The sequence below is a fragment of the Aethalodelphis obliquidens genome, unplaced genomic scaffold, assembly GCF_003676395.1.
Source record: "Aethalodelphis obliquidens isolate GAN/ISIS:26980383/991018 unplaced genomic scaffold, ASM367639v1 scaffold24, whole genome shotgun sequence".
Lineage (NCBI taxonomy): Eukaryota > Metazoa > Chordata > Mammalia > Artiodactyla > Delphinidae > Aethalodelphis > Aethalodelphis obliquidens.
This window is the reverse complement of record NW_020837968.1, coordinates 21,255,903-21,277,333: the sequence shown is the minus strand read 5'-3', so window position 1 is coordinate 21,277,333 and position 21,431 is coordinate 21,255,903. Positions and strand designations below refer to the sequence as shown.

Below are 21,431 nucleotides of genomic sequence, written 5' to 3'. Positions count from 1 at the left end.
ACTAGGCCATGAACTTCAACCTTTTATTTCCTCTTTTGTCCCATTAGATTTCCCGAGGAGCTATACGAAGGACAGATGAGTGTTTGCCAGAACTTAACCACTTCTTTCTTCTCTTGTCTTCTCTCCTGTGACAGTGTCTGGAGGCCGCAGCCGCCTGCACCTCATTGATCTTGGCAGCTGTGTGAAAGCTCTTAGCAAAAATCGGGAAGGAGGCTCAGGACTGTGCCTCTCACTGTCTGCTCTGGGCAATGTCATCCTGGCTCTCGTCAATGGCAGCAAACACATCCCATACAAGTAAGTGACTCTTCTACTCAAAGAATGGGATGAGGAAAGCATGGTGCGAGGGCTGTGTGTGGGATTCTCTGTCCAGTGTCATCTGGGGAGAGTTGTACTACAGAGGTACAGTATGGACCACATGGTTAGTTCAGTGCCAGAAACCAGACTTCACTAACAATTGTGTAATGCATGATCTTCCAAATTCAAAAGCTACAGAAATATTTAAATTTACCCCAACGCTAACATTAGGCTGCTCAAGTCAGAAATAAGAAGAAGTTATCTCAGTTGAGGTCTCCAATCACAATTGCCATTGGTAGATTATTGTCACCATTGTACAGATGCTTTATAGTGTTGAGAGCAAGGGGCATAAGATTGAATTACCCTTCCCTTAGGAATAGGGCTGCCATATTTAACCAATAAAAATATGGGATACACAGTTACATTTGAATTTCAGATAAACAACAAGTATTTTTTAGTATAAGCATCCCCCCAGTATTGCATCAGCTATGTGGGTGGGCATCCTGTATTTTATCTGGTAGTCCTATTTAGGAGAATTTAAAAAGCTTGGGGAATTACCACCCACCATCCTATGCAGATGTTTATTTCACTTCCAAGATCCTTTTCCTCTTTCTGTTGCTGCTCCACGAAGATGAAATTAGAACTATGTCTGGAATAGCCAGAGACTTGCCATATCATCTGTGCTCATGAATAACCCAGCCCTGGAGCCACCCCTCACCACCATCACCCCAACTCATCTTTGTCATTGGACAATGTGATGATGGGATGATGGGTACTCTCCTGTTTTTTCAGGCCCTGCCAATGTCCAGCTGCACCTTCCACTAGCTGAACCTTCCTTCACATCTCATAAACTGAGGGTTATAGCTGTATATCTTATCTATATCTCAAGGATAAAAGGCTCAGAGTGATATGTGTATGAAAGTTTTTTGTGAAATGTGTAACACTCTAGTCAATAACCGATAATGTGGTTGAGCCTATCCTCACCCATTTAAATGGAAATAACACCTACCTTACAGAGTTGCCTTGAGGATTAAGCAAATATACAGTACGTATAATCATTTTTGTTTAATCTGTAGGATCCTACAAAATATAAATTACTGTTGTGTAGGACGGAAAAGGTAAGTCGGGCAGTTTGTTCTACAATAGCTGAGGTTCAGGACAAGTCCTTGAGCTCTCCTTCCCCTCTGCCCTAAGCTGATGCCAACACTGTGCCTTTATTCTCCACCAGGAAGCCCATTACTAGACTACTTTAGGAGCTTAAATAGAGATTATAATCTTGTCTGTCTCAATTCTTGAAATTTGGAATCCTGGGATAAACCCAGAAATGGCTTTTCTACCCCTTGTGAGGATTCTTTTCTCTGAGAAAAAATTCAAGTAGAAGATTTATATAGTTTCATTCAGTATCATTTCTGCAGTTGAATAAAGTCAACTTGTGATTACAAGGAAAGAGAGAAAGAGAGGAAGGAAGGAAGGAAGGAAGGGAGGGAGGGAGGGAAAGCAGGAGGGAGGAAAAGAAAGAAAGAGGAAAGAAAGAAAGAAAGAAAGAAAGAAAAGAAGGAAAGAAAGAAAGGAAAGAGAGAGAGAGGGAGGGAGGAAAGAAAGAAAGAAAGAAAGAGAAGAAGTAAAGAAAGAAAAGAAGGAAAGAAAGAAAGAAAGGAAAGAGAGAGAGGGAGGGAGGGAGGGAGGAAAAGAAAGAAAGAGGAAAGGAAAAAAGAAAAAAAGGAAGGAAGGAAGAAAGAAAGAAGAAAGAAAAGAAAGAAAGGAAAGGAAAGAGAGAAGAGAGGGAGGGGAGAAAAAAAAGGTCTGCAGAGGTACTGTCAAGGTTGGCGATGTTAGAAAGGAAAGAATTATCAGGCCTCATTGGGTTCCCTGTCCATAAAAAGGGAAGCATGTCTATTAATGTAATAACTTAATAGATCATGGCATAGACAGAGTTCAAAATACCACCTTATAAGGTCACTGATTATGTATTTTACTTACATTATTTCTGTAAAGTGACATACTTTTATGATTTCAAGAGTTGAATTGATGGTAGGAGGGATGGATGAATGCAAGCATATGAAATTACTTTTACTTTAGATAAAGTAACTTCCTTTCGGTTCCAGTTGGGTTTTATTATAAACCTAAAGGGAAACATTAAGAATTGTTTTTATTAGTAGTTCAAGGTCTCTTGTTAAATTAAACATATCTAACATCAGCTAGCCACAACGACCAGCTACCTGCCCACTTGGGAGGGCTGACAAAGTGTGAAAACTCCACTCACCATTCTCTGCAGACATCTGTCTGCTTCAGTTCCCTTCCTTCCCTTCTGGCTCCGAGGGAGTGGTGATTAAAGAGTTTCTATGTCTGAAGTTGGCACAGACTTCACATAAATGTGGTGTCTATGTAAGACACAGGCATAGAATTGTCCCCCACCATCAGGATCCTCCTAGGGATCTTGCAGAGTTGCTTGATGCCAGGAAACATGGTGGCCTGGCCATGCGGCCAGCTCTGTCCTCCCCGAAACATTTGTTGACAGTGCACTTGTACAGCCAGTTCTATCAGCCCTCCGTCCTTAATGCCCATCATTGTGTGTAAGCTTTCAAAGACCCTTGCTGTAATATCGTTTCAGATTCTCAGCCACAGCATATATTCAATATTTGGTTCTGCAAATACATTTGCAAAGTGATTAATCAACTAGAAACTATCCTCTTTCGAGGCACAGGAAGATAAGGCAAAGATTAACTCAGATCACCCAGCCAGCTGGTGGCAGGATCAAACCGCATCACTTTTCACAGCCTCAGAGACCTTGGCAGTTTGTTGCCAATCCACTCCCCCCAACCTCATCAAGCTCTGTAATATATTAGCTGCCTTTGCTCTGCACAGCATGAGGTCTTCAGCACAGCAGGCTGGCCCAGATTTCTTTTATCAGTTCAGTCGGCGCTCCAAAGCCACATCACATGGCATTTGTTAGCGTACTAAACACCTTTCCCATGTTAAACCTTGTCTTTGCAGTAGGTTCCTAAGACAGGGAAGCTTTTCTGCCCTTGCAGTTTCCTCTTATTCCTGTTCACTTACAGGAAAAAACGGAAAACCAAACTCCGTTCGCTACCTTCCCCCACTCTTCCAAAACACAAAAACCCACTCACGTTTGTCACCCTGGACACTTCTGTGCTTGGAACCTGCATCATTTGTGTTTGCTTCTGGGAAATTAACTGGAATGTGCACAGAGGGGATGTAGCCTGTCCTCGTTTCTCTTCATCATCGTTCCAGACTCTGTCATGTGAGCAAGCCTGAAAGCGAGTTTGTATTCATTACCCATCACAGGTGCTCCCACGGGCACTCTTAGGTGTGCTCTCAGTGGTTTTGACTTTGCAAATGATATTGCCTTTAGATATGACACATGCAAGTGCAGAACAGGTTCCCAGCCTCAGCCACGACATAGCACAGGCTCACCGACCAATCCAAGTGCTATAAATCAATCCCAAATGGTGACACCATTCAGAAAAGCATTCAGGGACAGCAGGGAGACCACCAAGGGCTCCAGCCTCCTAGTCAGTTCTGCACGGACAGGCTGCACAAAACTCCCTAACTTTGGGGAACCTCTTGTCTAGGGGAAGCTGTCATAGTCCTAAGCATGTTGACAGTGCATTTGCCAATTTCCTTCCGTCGCTCAGCCATTTGCTATTCCTCGACACTTCTTGGGCACTAAGGTTGTAGGAGCCTTCCCTTCGATAGATGAGAAAAATTAGGCAGAGACGTCGAAATGAATTCCCATGCCAAAAACAAGCGTTGCAGGCACACACTGCTAGAACTGGTGCCCAGAAGGGCCACCACAGGAATCTGGCAGTGTGCCCTTAGCTTTGGCTAAAGTGCTGTTAGATCCCAGCTGATCTGCAGGACTACAGTCTTTCCAGAGACTTGGAAATTCTAACGACCCCCAAGTTCTCTCGGAATAGAATTTTTCGTCCCTTTTAGATGTCTGGTAAGGCGAAGCACACCCTTCACACTTACTTTAAGCCTGAAACATTTTTTCTTCGTTTGTAACTGTTATTCCATTTGGATAAATAATGACTTTAATAGGTCAAACGGTCTATTTGATTATTTGCCAACAAGATGCTGTCCTCTGCTTCTAAACAACAGATATGTTATCATGTCCCGGCTTCCGTTGAACAAGAGGTCATGGAACGTCATTCTGTGACCCTCTCGGGTTGTGTCTGTCTGAGATGCTATCCCCAAGTAGCTTGAAGCATGGTTCTGCATGAACAATCCCATGATCCAATTGGTGCTCGATGCCTCTCTTTTAGGGTTTTGGTCTGTGTGGTTCAGACCAAGACGAAATCCTTGTGTTTTGGAATCTGTCACTGACATACTCTGGGGCTCAGGCAGATGACTTCCTCATGCCCTTGTTCTCTCTGGAGAAGCAGGTGGAGACTGAGGCAGTTTGCTGTCACGAGCTTCAGTCTGCAGGCCAACACCACTGCAGGGGCCACTTTAGAAGCGGTTGTTGTACAAAAGTGATAAGGATGCCTGTCATCAGGGTCTGGAACGGAGGCACTTTTCCTCCTAAGGCCCTAGTGAGGAGTCAGGCACTAAGGTCACGTTTAAGAGAAAAGCAGCATCAGAGCACAGCATTTCATTCAAACCAGCAAGCATCACTAGAGACTCAAATTCAAGTTGGTGACTTACGGAGAAATGACAGTTTGTAAATAGAGGCGACTTTTTCAAAATGTTAACACCTCTTCTCATCCATGCTGGAACCTGCAGGCCTAAGATGTCATAAGGCCTTCACAGGACTTGCATCTCTGAAGAATGTGGACGTTCCCATGCCTTGCTTTGAGAAATATTTCCCCCCAGTAGCCATTTAGATACCGGGTTTGTCTCTGCTTTCTCAGAACTGGAAACCCACTCAGTGTCTGGGAAGCTAGAGAAAGGAACTCATGACCGATATGAGCTATAATACTCAGTTCCCCTGACTCACACAGGAGACAAAAGGTTTGTCCCTCGTGACTCAAATGCATATTATTTACAAAATGAAATTAAAAAGATATTTTCCAGGAAAAATGCAAAGGAATATCAATTCTGCAGATTTATTTAAGATAGCATGTAATGGAGAGAAGCTCTGTGTAAGAATCTTCTTGTGTGTGTGTGTGTGATATGAGACACATACATATGCATGTTTAGCAACCTGTAAATGTACATTAATGCTGTATTATCTCCTCCTGATTTACAGGGAGAACATCAATTTAGAACTATTTGCACAAACTCCAGATACCAGTTTATAGCATTCCCTATTTAGAAATAAAATAACCAAAGTCTCAGGTTGCCAAGCAACTGCAGCAATGATAATTCTTAGTGTTGCTGCTTCAGAAATATACATTTTTATGCATTTTAATGACTGTTAGGATGCAGAGAAAGTAAGTTCAGAAAATCACCAGCACATAAGTCTCTTTTGTATGAGATTTTAGCATCTCTTTCCTTTCATGCTTCCCTCCTACCTCTGTTTGCTTCCCTGGCCAGTGGTGTCTTCACATATAATTATGAAAATTTTCAGAGATTGATACTATTTTCGTAAGAGTTGAGGCATCAACTACCAGTAAATGAACTCTGCCAGGTGTATCACAGAAGCATGCAGGTCACTCAGGGAGAAATGAGGCTGTCTGGGGATCGGCTGGGATCACAAGCCCTGGGTTCAAGCAGCGGTCCTTCCACCACTGGTTTGACACATACACTGTACGCATCGTCCTTTTTGTTCCCAGGAGGACCCCTTTGTGCCCCCTCACAGAGCAGATTGTTAGGCCCCCAACTCAGTCATGATCCCTGGCAGCAAAGCCGTGGCATATATTTTTCTTTGTCTACCACGGCTAGTCCCTCTTGGATAATGAGCTTATGGTTTTAGGACTGAGCAGAAATCAGGAGGTTTCTTCATTTCCCTTTTGGCTTTTCAAGAGGTTTTCTTCCTTTATGTTCAATTTCTGAGAGTCCTAATCAGACTCTCTTCTCTCCAGATTCCGAACCAGTTGGCAAATAGATACAAGGGTATGGTTGGGAATTAAAATTCTCCATCTGCTGAATCCTAGCAGAGTGGAAGGAGGTCTCCTCCTATCCCCCCACAAGCATAGACCCCAGGACTCAGGAATGGGCAGAATTGGATCAGCAGAGCAATCCCTTACCCATAGAGCCACATGGCTCAAGAGGAGGGGTGTGTGTGACCTACAGGGGGACAGAGAGACAGACAGCATTGGGCTGTACGTGCCCATGGCCATGTTTACCAGTGCCACCAGTCAGACCTTTTTCCTCCTGTGAGAAGAAGTAAATAAAAGGGCAGAGGGCTTCCCTGGTGGTGCAGTGGTTGAGAGTCCGCCTGCCAATGCAGGGGACACGGGTTCATGCCCTGGTCCGGGAGGATCCCACATGCTGCGAAGCAACTAGGCCCGCGAGCCACAACTACTGAGCCTGCGTGCGTGGAGCCTGTGCTCCGCAACGGGAGAGGCCGTGATAGTGAGAGGCCCGCGCACCGCGATGAAGAGTGGCCCCCGTTCGCCGTAACTAGAGAAAGCCCTCGCGCGGAAATGAAGACCCAACACAGCCAAAAATGAATATAAAATTTTTAAAAAAGCGGGAGGGGGCAGAAAGAAGGATGGGAACTTTGTTCTCCTTTTTTCCAAGGGGTTAGAGATTCCTGATTTATGGACTTGCTGGGTCATAGTGAGAAGGAAAAACTCGTTTCCGTTACTTGTTTTCTGGGTTTCCAGCTCGGATCCAGGTGGTTGGCGTGTGCATACGTGAGCTCTGGGTGAGGGCTCTTCCACGGTGTGAGCGTGGTGACAACAGCTCGTGTCATCGTTTCCTTACTGTGCATCCGGAGCTGCTCTAAATGCTTCCTGGGTGTTTAATTCTGCCGAGAGCCTCATGGCATAGATACTGCTTTGGTCGTACTCGTACTACAGATGGAGAAATTGCAACAAGAGGAGGAAGTGACTTGTACATGTCTACGTGGCTGGTAGGCAACAGGGCTACTCCACTGTCTCCTGGTATATCACCACTTCCTAGCACAGTATCTGGAAGGCTGTGGTGCTCAATCAATATCTGTTGAAATAACAAATGAGGCCAGACAATGGATCTAATGTATCTGCAAAGCTTAAATATGTACAGTAGGTTTTAAGTGAAAGCGTGAGTCCCAGGCGTGGGACCACCTGTGACCAGCTGTCCATTCAGGGTCATCTCCTGGCCTCACCTTTTCTGTGACGGTGAAGCTGGACTGACTGCCAGATACTTGTGACAGTGAGGAAAGTGAAATACGGAAGATGAGGACGGGAAAGAACTCTCCCTTCCAGAACCTAAGCCACTCGGCAGGGCTGAATCAGAGGAACCCAACAGTCCCAATCCCATATTCTGGGCACCTCCAGCAGACAATCTCAGCAAATCTCAGCTATTTCACAAGTCTTCTTCTCTCTCTTAATTTCTGTCATCTTTCTCATGTAAGAGCCTGAAAGTTCATGTAGCCATTTCATGTACCCCATTCATGGGCAAAGCTGCAGGAGGCTCTGATGCTCTCTTAGGATACAAGACCCCCAGACAGCCCTCCTGCCTGGCCTCCAGCACAAGAAGTGTGACCATCTCCCACGCTGGAGGCTGCACATGGGCACAGCCTCCCGATAAGACAGTTTCCAGCCCACTTCCCCCTTGGTGGCAGCTTCTGTAGGTGCGTTGAAGCATTCCTGAGTGAATAGATTCCTGTCAGAATAGGAGAGGTTATCACCCAGTCTGGGTCTTGAAGTTCTGCTGAGCAGGAAAGGTAAGGAAGGGAGAGTCAAGAGGTGAGGATGACAGCAAGGGTGTCAGGGCATGAGATAATGAGCTTCCTCCAACACCTGTCTAATGATAGAAGCTTTGGGCATTTCCACAATCGGCAGATGAGATAGTCAATCTATCAACTGGAATTTGTGAAGTTTCTTCAGGCTGGGCTCCCAGAGAAGTATGTGAAGTCAAAAATCTGTGGTTTCCGAAAGAGATGAATTGTGACACGGGCCCGGGAGGTGACACTGAGCTGACACCAGGGAGGCATGGGTCCTCGTGCCAGGACCACTGCCCACCTCCGAACGCTCACTCTTCCTGCGCTTTTCATTCTCCACCAGCTAAATCAGAATAACCATCTTCTTTACCTCAGAAACGTGGTAGGTACCATTGAGACAATGTCTGCGATAGCCCTTTAAAGAAACAGGCTTCAAAGGCAAAAATATGACTGTTTTAAAATATTTCAAAACATTATAACCCAGACTGATCTGGCACTATCATATCTTCTTATCTTGATTTTAAACATATGTGTTGCTTTTGGCCAAATGGATTATAATTACCTTTTGTTGAAACAGAAGCTTCATGCATTTTTCAACGAGTTTGTGTGCCTAATGTACAGGGTCACTGCCAGATACAGACATCTAATTTAAGAGAACGTAACCCTAAGTACTCGGCACAAGGAGAGAAGCAACAGGTTCCTTAGGAAGTGAAGGACTCCACCCGCCACCTCCCTCAGTGAGGCCGTCAGACCTGAGAGTGGGTGGAGGTTGTGGGTGAGGAGAGGGTGCTCTACCCCCAGTTGCATCTGTCTGGCCCACTGACCGCTGCCATTCAAATGTTTAAAGATACAAATGTTTCATATAACATGGCCTTTGAATACAAGCCACGCCTTTCTGGTGCTCAGCCAGAGACAGTGATGTGTTCCAACCCTGACCGTGTTAGATTTCCTGAGAGAAGCGTTTTGCTTCCAAAGAGATTTTTAAGGCTGACCTTGATGATACAAATTTTACCTTACACTTTAGATCCCAAGTGATACATAAAGTTTATTATTCATGAAGCACAGTGATATTCTGATCAGCAAGGTGAATTTTGGCCCAAAGGAGCCAGCTGAGTGAGGAGTTTACGCACCTAATTTTGTTACAAGTCTGATGGAGGCTACCAAACATATACAGGAAATACTCTGAGAAATACGTAGTAGAATATCTGTAAGTTCTTTGATCCATTTAGTCATTCATTATCTATTAATTAAAAAATACTTATTAGACCCCTACAATACACAAGACACTGGAAATATAACGGAGAAACATAGATGATCTCCACTCTTGGACAATTTACAGTGTAGGGGAGATAGAGACATAAACAGCCAGGTCCCACACCTGGTAATATGCAACACCGGTGTTTAACCCTCACCGTGGAAAGGGGAACCCAAGCAAGGCTGAGGGAATCAGAAATACTGTAGTAAAGGCTGTCTGGGGGGACTTCCCTGGCTGGCCAGTGGTTAAGACTTTGCCTTCTGATGCGGGGGGTGCAGGTTCGATTCCTGGTTGGGGAGCTAAGATCCCCCATGCCTTGTGGCCAAAAAAACAAAAACATAAAACAGAAGCAATATTGTAACAAATTCAATAAAGACTTTAAAAATGGTCCATATCAAAAAAAAAAAATCTTAAAAAAAAAAGGCTGTCTGGGCAGAGGTGGTGGTCCTGAAGCTCTCCTCACTGACTCCCACTCTTTCTCCATTCTCACTCCTCTGTTTGCCAAAGTTTCCCACCGTCCATCCTTAAATGCTTGAGCCATTTCACAGCTGTTCTGTCGTTCCCTAGAATGATGTAGACATTGCCTGATACAAATCATGATAAACTGCCGGGCCAAATGCAAGACTCCGAATCTATAGCTAATTGTTACCTTTAATGATAACTAATCATCATATCACAAGTCATGTTGCTACCAGGAGAAAACAGCCAAAGTGGGAGGGCTTTAATTTAGTTCGGGGCCAATGCACATAGAGCCCAAGATGCCCTCGGGTGCGCACAGGGCTCCGCGATTAGTCAAGGGTAGCGTGATTTAGGCACAGTTAGCCATTGGAAGGGATAGAGCGCACAAATGAGTTGGGGCTTAACTCATTTAAAAACTGTCTTGAACATTAATAGAGCTTCAATCAGAGTATCCAACCATAAATTCTCACCTGTTTCACAACTGGTTCAGGCTTCATTGAGCATTAATAGATTTTTTTTCGCCCATGCAAATGAGGCGATAATTCATTTCATGTGTAATTGAACAATTTCCAAATAGTTATATTCATGGAGCAGTTAAGTTGTACCAAATTGTCTAATGTACCTAGCAATTTTTTTAAGTAAAATAGAGCTGAATTTTATTTTTGATATAATAAAGAGAGAACTGAAGAAATAGAGATGGTTATGGTACATTTGTTACTGCTTTGAAGAGTAGTAGACTTTACGATATTCCTTCGGGGCAATGGCCACAATTGCTACTTATTTTTGTTTTTCCTGACCATTCTTTCTTATCCTACTCCCTACCAGCAAAATCAGTAAAAATGTTGGGGGTTTCTAGGTTTGGATGAAAGGAAGTAGTGTCAGGGCCCACAGTTTATAAGCATGCGTTTCCTAGTTCTGTGCCACAACATGCCAATTTTGCTGAGGGTTAAATACATCTGTCCTAAAAGTACTGTGTGAGCTCTTCCCTTCAGACCACTTACTTTATGTCTCCCATGAACCTTGCATCCCCGAGCATGAAATCCTATGCTGAGGACTAGCTGCAATTGTTGTTTGTATTGAGAGGATTCGTATGTAGTTTCCTGAACAAAGTCCAGGGAAGGCCCTAGGGCACATGACATACCCACTCTTTCCTTCTGAGGATTCTTCGTGGTGAAGGCAAAGAAGGCTTTAGTTTCATCTACCCTCCACACAGCTGCCAGAATGTGTCTTTAAAATGTAGTTCTGATGTCACCCCCTTCTTTAAATCCATCAATGGCTCCTTGTCAGCTACACGTTCAAACCCTTTTATGGCCTAAGAGGCTGTTTATAATTTGGGCCATGCCCACCTTTCTGATCCTAGAAACTATGTACAGTCTCCTGAAGCCCCCATGCCCTCTCACACTCCCATGCTTTGTCGATGCTACTTCTTCTGCTTACAGTGGCCTTGTCCATTCATTCATTCATTCATTCAATGAATAGTTACCAAGAACATGCTATATTTCAGGACTGGCCTGGATCTCCCTCTCTACTTAGTGAGTTTCTGCTTATTTCTCTTACATGTTTTAATTGTGGACTGTGTCATATATACAAATGTAGAAGCACACCTGCCCAGTCTATAAAATAACAAGTTAAATACCTGTGTGCCCACCACCCAGGTTAGGAAATAGAACATTTCAGTGCCTTGGAAGGCCCCTGTGTGCTCTTCTGTGACTGTGCTGCCCTTCCACCTTTCCCAGAGGAGACCACTGTGCTGAAAAAGTTTTGTGTTTACAGTCCTTCTGCTTGACTTACAATTTTACCACCTAAATGTGTAGCCCTAAAAACTATATTGTTTAGTTTTGTCTGTTTTTGAACTTTTCATACATCGACTCATACTCTCCCTGGCCCTTCTATAACTTACTTTTTTCAATTAATATTTCATTTTGGCATCCGTATTGATGTGTGTAGCTATAGTTTATTAATTTTCATTGATGTGTGAGTTTTTCATGGTGGGAGGATATCTAACCCATGTCTGCATCTGATGAGATGACCACATGGCTTTCCTCCTTTAATTCTTTAATACGGTAAATTACATAAATCAAGTTTCTAATATTAAAAATTCTGGCATGCCTTCCTGCATCTCCTTTGAGGCTTATCTCAAATATTATCTCCTCTTTGAAGCCTTCTCTGATCTCTTTTCCTCCCTCCCAATTCTTTGCTCCAGAAAAGTTGTTTCCCTCCTCTAATCCCCTATGGCATTCTGTAGGTATTTCACTGTAGGCACTGATGTTATATTTTAATTATTTGTTTACATGCATATCTCTCCTACCACATGAGCTCAGCAAGATAATGATGAAATCTTTTTCTTCAGGTTCCTTATTATTTTTGCACTAATTTGAATTAAACTAACCTGATCCAAACCCTACTTCTTAGTAACAGAGATGAGTCAGACATCTGCCTTCAACTTTTGATGGCCTGCCTCACTACCTGGAGGATACTGTGGGCCCCCAGACTTGCACTGTGGCCATCAGAGCCCCATTCTCAACTAGTACAAAGTGCGTCTTTTTTGCAGTGTCAGCTGTTTAGGACAGGCACTGAAGGAGAGGCACTTAAGCTATAGCCCTACTTTCTGAATCAGATATAGAGCAGAATTATATTCACTCTACTAGGTTATTTTTACAATTCCTCAAGCATCTATGATGTATAAAGCATTATTCTAAGCATTAGGGCTGATGCACAAAGCTTACAGACGAGTTGGACAGAAGAAACCAGTACGTAAATTAGAATGCAAGGCATAATAAAGCAGTTAAAAGGCACATGATAAAGACATTCAAGGAAGAGGTGAGAAGTTCCAGTAAGTCATCAGTGAATATGCCTTCTCTGACGATAACAAAATAAATACTAGATATGAATATAGATTCCTATTTACTGCTACAGCCCTCCAAATGTCTAGAATTTGGCAGAAGCAAATATGCCTTAGAGTTCATCCAAGAGATTTCCTTACTCAGACTACATCTTTATTATAATCATGTCTTGCATGGCTTTGAAGTTGGTGCCCTCTGCACCTAAGTATAGGGAAGTTCCAGGAATGCATTAGAACCCTAAGGAAAGGCTGTCGTTGTGACTAATTAATGTCCCCAGGTTTGGGAATGGCAGCACATCTCTTGACAACAATGTAAATTTTGAGCTACATCTAGAAAACCTTGTACCCTAGTGCCAAGAAGGACAGTTAGGCTATGTGTGGATGGGGCTTCATCAGCTCTTGTGATCAATGTTTCACAATAAGGGAGATGGTAGTCTCTTCTTTGTAAAGTCCAGGAGGTGCCTGCAAGCCCTTCCAACTTCTGGGTAATTTAACCTCCGCCCACTCTAGGAAAATGGACAAATCCACAACCCATATCTCTACCCACTGTGGCCTCCTTGACATCAAATTCTGAAAAAGCAAACCTCCCTGCTTGATTACTTGCTGGAATAATGAAACCCATCTCGGCCCCTGCTTGATGATTTCCTTCGGAAAAGGAGAATAGCCACTTTCAAAAAACCATACAATTTGACCTTTCCAAAAGCCAAAGGTTTCTGCTCACCAAAGTCATTCATTTGAGCCTATAATTTGTAAATGAAAGGGACCAAGGGACTATTCCTCTAAAAGCTTTTTGGATGATTTGGAATCGCCCTTTGGCATTAAGTCCTCTGTTCAAGACCCATTTAAGGACCCATTTCACATGGTCTTGGAACCATGGGTAGTGTGCAAAAGCAATAAGAGTAGCAAAGCTACCATTTTGGAGTATTTGCTAGGTACAAGCCCAGTCTATACAATACAAATATTCTGTTTACATCTTCACACCAACCCTAGAAGTAGATGCTATTGTTTCTCCCATTTTACAGATGAAGATCCTGAGACACAGAAATGTGAAGCAAATTGACCTCCTCCTCCTCCTTCTCCATCATCATCATTACCACAACCATCATCTAGTGCTTACTACGTGCCACTGCCTATACTCACTTCTTTGTATTTTTTTTTTTAACTCATTTCGTCTTTGTGACAACTCCATGGAGTCAGTACTACAAATTGACCAAAGGAAGTTTACTCCAAATTTCCTTTGTCACGGCAGCCAGGAGCATGCAGTAGCAGATAACAGAAATCTCTGTAGCCACATTTGATTTAGCACTGTTAGTGGAGCTGGTAAGGGAAAAATTATAAACAAGCAAAGTTTGACTCCTGTGACTCACTAACACCTCTCCCCTCAATTCTGTGCCTCTTCCTCCCAGTGAGTACCTCCCTTACCCCCTCCACAGGTACCCTGTACCTTGGTGATCTCTGGAAATGCCCAGTGCCTGCCACTCCACCACCATCCTCCTGGTTGTACCACTGTTAAGAGCCCCCAGTGCCCTAGACCTCATTTTACTCTATACCTACATCAGAACTGCTCTTCCCTGTGGGCTATCCCTTCACACCTTGCTCCGTGGTAAGATAATGTGCTCTCTTAAGTCAAATTAGAAAGGTAGTATCTAGAGACAGCAGAAGCAAGAAGAACTACAATCCTGCAGCCTATGGAACAAAAACCACATTCACAGAAAGATGCATAAGATGAAAAGTCAGAGGGCTATGTACCAGATGAAGGAACAAGATAAAACCCCAGAAACACAACTAAATTAAATGGAGATAGGCCATCTTCCAAAAAAGAATTCAGAATAATGATAGTGAAGATGATCCAGGACCTCGGAAAAAGAATGGAGGCAAAGATCGAGAAGATGTAAGAAATGTTTAACAAAGATCTAGCATAATTAAAGAACAAACAAACAGACATGAACAATACAATAACTGAAATGAAAAATACACTAGAAGGAATCAATAGCAGAATAACTGAGGCAGAAAAATGGATAAGTGACCTGGAACACAGAATGGTGGCATTCACTGCTGCAGAACAGAATAAAGAAAAAAACAAAATGGAAAGAAATGAAGACAGCCTAAGAGACCTCTGGGACAACATTAAACACAACAACATTCACATTATAGGGGTCCCAGAAGGAGAAGAGAGAGAGAAAGGACCTGAGAAAATATTTGAAGAGATTATAGTCAAAAACATCACTAACATGGGAAAGGAAATAACCACCCAAGTCCAGGAAGTGCAGAGAGTCCCATACAGGATAAACCCAAGGAGAAACATGCCAAGACACATAGTAATCAAATTGGCAAAAATTAAAGACAAAGAAAGATTATTGAAAGCAGCAAGGGAAAAACGACAAATAGCATACAAGGGAACTGCCATAGGTTAACAGCTGATTTCTCAGCAGAAGCTCTACAAGCCAGAAGGGAGTGGCATGATATACTTAAAGTGATGAAAGGGAAGAATCTACAACCAACATTACTCTACCCAGCAAGGATCTCATTCAGATTTCACAGAGAAATCAAAAGCTTTACAGACAAGCAAAAGCTAAGAGAATTCAGCACCACCAAACCAGCTCTACAAAAAATGCTAAAGGAACTTCTCTAAGTGGGAAACACAAGAGAAGAAAAAGACCTACAAAAACAAACCCAAAACAATTAAGAAAATGGTAATAGGAACATACATATCGATAATTACCTTAAATATGAATGGATTAAATGTTCCAACCAAAAGACACAGGCTTGCTGAATGGATACAAAAACAAGACCCATATATATGCTGTCTACAAGAGACCCACTTCAGACCTAGGGACACATACAGACTGAAAGTGAGGGGATGGAAAAAGATATTCCATGCAAATGGAAATCAAAAGAAAGCTGGAATAGCAATACTCATATCAGATAAAATAGACTTTAAAATAAAGAATGTTACAAGAGACAAGGAAGGGCACTGCATAATGATCAAGGGTTTAATCCAAGAAGAAGATATAACAATAATAAATATATATACACCCAACATAGGAGCACCTCAATACATAAGGCAACTGCTAACAGCTCTAAAAGAGGAAATCGACAGTAACACAATAATAGTGGGGGACTTTAACACCTCACTTACACCAGTGGACAGATCATCAAACAGAAAATTAATAAGGAAACACAAGCTTTAAATGACACAATAGACCAGATAGATTTAATTGATATTTATAGGATATTCCATCCAAAAACAGCAGATTACGCTTTCTTCTCAAGTGCGCACAAAACATTCTCCAGGATAGATCACATCTTGGGTAACAAATCAAGCCTCAGTAAATTTAAGAAAATTGGAATCATATCAAGCATCTTTTATGACCACAACACTATGAGATTAGAAATCAATTACAGGGAAAAAATGTAAAAAACACAAACACATGGAGGCTAAACAATACTTTACTAAATAACCAAGAGATCACTGAAGAAATCAAAGAGGAAATCAAAAAATACCTAAAGACAAATGACAATGAAAACACGACGATCCAAAACCTATGGGATGCAACAAAAGCACTTCTAAGAGGGAAGTTTGTAGCTATACAAGCCTACCTCAAGAAACAGGAAAAATCTCAACTAAACAATCTAACGTTACACCTAAAGGAACTAGAGAAAGGAGAACAAACAAAACCCAAAGGTAGCAGAAGGAAAGAAATCATAAAGATCAGAGCAGAAATCAATGAAATAGAAACAAAACAGTAACAAAGATCAATAAAACTAAAAGCTGGTTCTTTGAGAAGATAAACAAAATTGATAAACCATTAGCCAGACTCATCAAGAAAAAGAGGGAGAGGACTCAAATCAATAAAATTAGACATGAAAAAGGAAAAGTTACAACAGACACCGCAGAAATACAAAGCATCCTAAGAGACTACTGCAAGCAACTCTATGCCAATAAAATGGACAACCTGGAAGAAATGGACAAATTCTTAGAAAGATATAACCTTCCAAGACTGAACCAGGAAGAAATAGAAAATCTGAACAGACCAATCACAAGTAATGAAATTGAAATTGTGATTAAAAATCTTCCAACAAACAAAAGTCCAGGACCAGATGGCTTCACAGGTGAATTCTATCAAACATTTAGAGAAGAGCTAACACCCATCCTTCTCAAAGTCTTCCAGAAAATTCCAGAGGAAGGAACACTCCCAAACTCATTCTATGAGACCACCATCACCCTGATACCAAAACCAGAAAAAGATACTACAACAAAAGAAAATTACAGACCAATATCACTGATTAATATAGATGCAAAAATCCTCAACAAAATACTAGCAAACCGAATCCAACAATACATTAAAAGGATCATACACCATGGTCAAGTGGGATTTATCCCAGGAATGCAAGGATTCTTCAATATACGCAAATCAATGTGATACACGATATTAACAAATTGAAGAAGAAAAACAATTTGATCATCTCAATAGATGCAGAAAAAGCTTTTGACAAAATTCAACACCCATTTATGATAAAAACTCTCCAGAAAGTGGGCATAGAGGGAACCTACTTAACATAATAAAGGCCATATACAACAAACCCACAGCAAATATCATTCTCAATGGTGAAAAACTGAAGGCATTTCCTCTAAGATCAGGAAGAAGACAAGAATGCCCACTCTCGCCCTTATTATTCAACATAGTTTTGGAAGTCCTAGCCACAGCAATCAGAGAAGAAAAAGAAATAAAAGGAATACAAATTGGAAAAGAAGCAGTAAAAGAGTCACTGTTTGCAGATGACATGATACTATACATAGAGAATCCTAGTGATGCCACTAGAAAACTACTAGAGCTAATCAGTGAATTTGGTAAAGTTCCAGGATATTAAAAATAAAAATTGATGCACAGAAATCTCTTGCATTCCTATACACTAATGATGAAAAATCTGAAAGGGAAATTAAGGAAACACTCCTATTTACCATTGCAACAAAAAGAATAAAATACCTAGGAATAAACCTACCTAAGGAGAAAAAAGACCTTTATGCAGAAAACTATAAGACACTGATGAAAGAAATTAAAGATGATACCAACAGATGGAGAGATATACCATGTTCTTGGATTGGAAGAATCAAAATTGTGAAAATGACTATACTACCCAAAGCAATCTACAGATTCAATGCAATCCCTATCAAATTACCAATGGCATATTTTACAGAACTAGAACAAAAAATCTTAAAATTTGTATGGAGACACAAAAGATCCCAAATAGCCAAAGCAGTCTTGAGGGAAAAATACGGAGCTGGCAGAATGAGATTCACTGACTTCAGACTATACTGCAAAACTACAGTAATCAAGACAATATAGTACTGGCACACAAACAGAAATATAGATCAATGAAACAGGATAGAAAGCCCAGAGATAAACCCATGCACCTATGGTCATCTAATCTATGACAGAGGAGGCAAGGACATAAAATGGAGAAAGGACAGTCTCTTCAATAAGTGGTGCTGGGAAAACTGGACAGCCACATGAAAAAGAATAAAATTAGAACACTCCCTAACACCATACACAAAAATAAATTCAGAGTGGGTTAGAGTCCTAAATGTAAGACTGGACACTGTAAAACTCTTAGAGGAAAACATAGGAAGAATACTCTTTGTCATAAATCACAGCAAGATATTTTTTGATCCACCTTCTAGAGTAATGGAAATAAAAACAAAAATAAACAAATGAGATGTAATGAAACTTAAAGGCTTTTGCACAGCAAAGGAAACCATAAACAAGATGAAAAGACAACCCTCAGAATGGGAGAAAATATTTGCAAATGAATCATCAAAGTATTAATCTCTAAAATATATAAACAGCTCATGCTGCTCAATATTAAAGAAAGAAACAACCCAATCCAAAAATGGGCAGAATACCTAAATAGACATTTCTCCAAAGAAGATATAAAGATTGCCAACAAACACATGAAAGAATGCTCAACAACACTAATCAACAGAGAAATGCAAATCAAAACTACAATGAGGTGTCACCTCACACCAGTTAGAATGGGCATCATCAGAAAATCTACAAATAACAAATGCTGGATAGGGTGTGGGGAAAAGGGAACCCTCTTGCACTGTTGGTGAGAATGTAAATTGATACAGCCACTGTGGAGAACAGTATAGAGTTTGCTTAAAAAACTAAAAATAGAATTACTATATGACCCAGCAATCCCACTACTGGGCATATACCCAGAGAAAACCATAATTCAAAAAGACACATGCACCCCAATGTTCATTGCAGCACTATTTACAATAGCCAAGTCATGGAAGCAACCTAAATGCCCATCGACAGACGAATGGATAAAGAAGCTGTGGTACATATATACAGTGGAATATTACTCTGCCATAAAAAGGAACGAAATTGGGTCATATGTAGAGACGTGGATGCATCTAGTGAGTGTCATACAGAATGAAGTAAGTCAGAAAGAGAAAAACAAATATCATATATTAAGACATATATGTGGAACCTAGAAAATGGTACAGATGAACCAGTTTGCAGTGCAGAAATTGAGACACAGAAGTAGAGAAAAAACGTATGGACACCAAGGGGGGAAAGTGGCAGGAGGTGGTGGTGGTGGTGGGATGAATTGGGAGATTGGGATTGGCATGTATACACTGATGTGTATAAAATGAATGAGTAATAAGAAAAAAATAAATAGTCCACAAATAACAAATGCTGGAGAAGGTGTGGAGAAAAGGGAACAAAAAAAACACAGAAAAAAGGTAGTATCTGGTAATTGTCTAACAATAGACAAGAGTTCCCTTTCTTCCCAACCTTATCAATGCTTGTATTTTCTGCTTTAAAAAATATTTGGCCATCAGGTGGGTTCTTAATGGCACATCATTATAATTTTAATTTGCATCTTCCAGATTACTAATAAGGTTGAGTATCTTCTCATGTTTGTTAGTTATTTCTCCCCTTTTGTATAGCTCTTATTCAAATCTTTTGCCTATTTTTCTACAGAGTTGTTTATCTTTTTGTTTATCGATTCATAGGGATTCTTTGTGAACTCTGGATTCTACTATTTTGCAAATAGTTTCTCTCACACCATTTATTGAATTCCCATGGATCTGCAGTGCTCCTTTGCTCATGTAACAAGTGTCCAAATATGTATGTGTCTGTCTCTGGGCTCCCTATCCTATGCCAATACCAGACTGTCTTAATTATTTGGGCTTTTGCAATTTTCTTTATAGTATGTTTGTTCTTCATTGTTTTAATTTCTGCGCTTTACTATTTCATTCCTTCTGCTTTATTTTGCTGTTCTCTATCTCCCATCTTAAGATGGCTACTTAGCTTTAACAATTTTCACTCTTTCTTATTCTATAAACACTTAGTTCTGTACATTACCCACTAAGTACTGCTTTGTCTATAGCCTCAAGTTCTGATAACAATGATTATTTTCACTATCATTAATTAGTTCAAAATATTTTCTCTTTTTCACTATAGTAACTTTTTTGATCCACGGGTTATTTAGAATAATGTACTAATTTTCACAATTATTTGGAATCAATTTGTCCTTTTTGAGGCTTGCTTCTAATCAGTGCTAGGGCAGGTACAGAGAACCTAGGGTTACTTTGACCACTATTAGAGGACTCTAACATTCTTCTTATTATTGACCCCTTTGGAGCACTCTGTCCAATGCTCCATGTATTAGCAGGTCTTTCCCCTCTGCTTGAACATAAGTTATTCCCAACCCCAGGGGACAGACTCTCTCTCTTTCTCTCCAAGTCTCCTCTTTCTTTCTATATTTTGCCCTGAAAATTTTAGCTGTCTTGGCCTCCCCAAATTCTAAACTGTCTCTTCAGTTCAGCAAGGTCACTGCCTGGCTCTGTTTGAGCCCCTCTGTTCTGTGGCCTAGAAGTCCTCCCTGGACAGTGAACTGGGCAAGTTCAGGGCCCACCTCATTTGTTTCCCTTCTCTCAAAGATTACTTTCCTCTGTTGTCCATTGCCCAGTATCCAAAACCCCTTTTATTCTAATATTTTGTTTGGTTTTCTAGTTATTTAAGGCTGGAGGATAAATCCAGGTCCTGTTTGTCCAACATGGCCAGAAGCAGAAACTGGTCATTCCTGATCATTTCTTTTTTTTTTTTTTTTGCTTAATTTATTTTATCTCCTTAAACATCTTAATTTCCTTAAACACGTTAATCCACTTTTTGTTGTTTATCTGTAACCTATGTTTGAACATCTCTTTCTGCCATCTGTTGTTTCTGCTGGGTCTTTCTCATGGTGCCTTGTTTCTTTGTGTGTTTATCTTTGCCCAGGGGGGACTCATTTTTGTTGGCATTTTAGTTGTGAGAGTTCTTTGAGACCTTTTATAAAGATGGTTTACTTTAGCATTTGTATTTATTTCTACTTGGTGCCTGGGATTACTACCAGTTGAGGATACTCGAAATAATATTCTCAGCTTGAAACATTTTGGGCCACCCAGGTATTGAGAATTAATTAAGACTGCAAACCTACATTAATTCAGCCTTTGGTTCCAAATTCTCAGGATAATTTCTTTCTTCTTTTCTCAGTGCCATATTTCAAGACAAATTTCTTGTGTAGGTGAGGGGGCAGTTGTTGTTGAGAGGGATTTTCCTATTAGAATCTTCATGTTGGGCAGGCTTTGGGCTTTGTCTCCTATTTTCCATGCCCTTTGAAGCCGTATAAAATGAAGCTTGAATATCACTTGGTTTGGCAAATGTCTTCAGGGAAAAAGCAAACTTCAGTGTTCTGCTTACTTCTCTTGAGTTCCCAACTTCATATATACTTTTTTGCCTAAAAATTTCTTA

The 21,431-nt window shown here is 41.0% G+C and overlaps 1 protein-coding gene across 1 annotated transcript in view; it reads left to right on the top strand.

The window, feature by feature from the left end:
• KIF26B (kinesin family member 26B) overlaps positions 1-21,431 on the top strand; it is a 499,134-nt gene that overhangs the window by 430,561 nt on the left and 47,142 nt on the right. Inside the window, exon 10 of the mRNA XM_027122401.1 lies at positions 135-294. Coding sequence (XP_026978202.1) covers positions 135-294 — 160 coding nt within the window. The remainder of the gene's footprint in view (positions 1-134; positions 295-21,431) is intronic.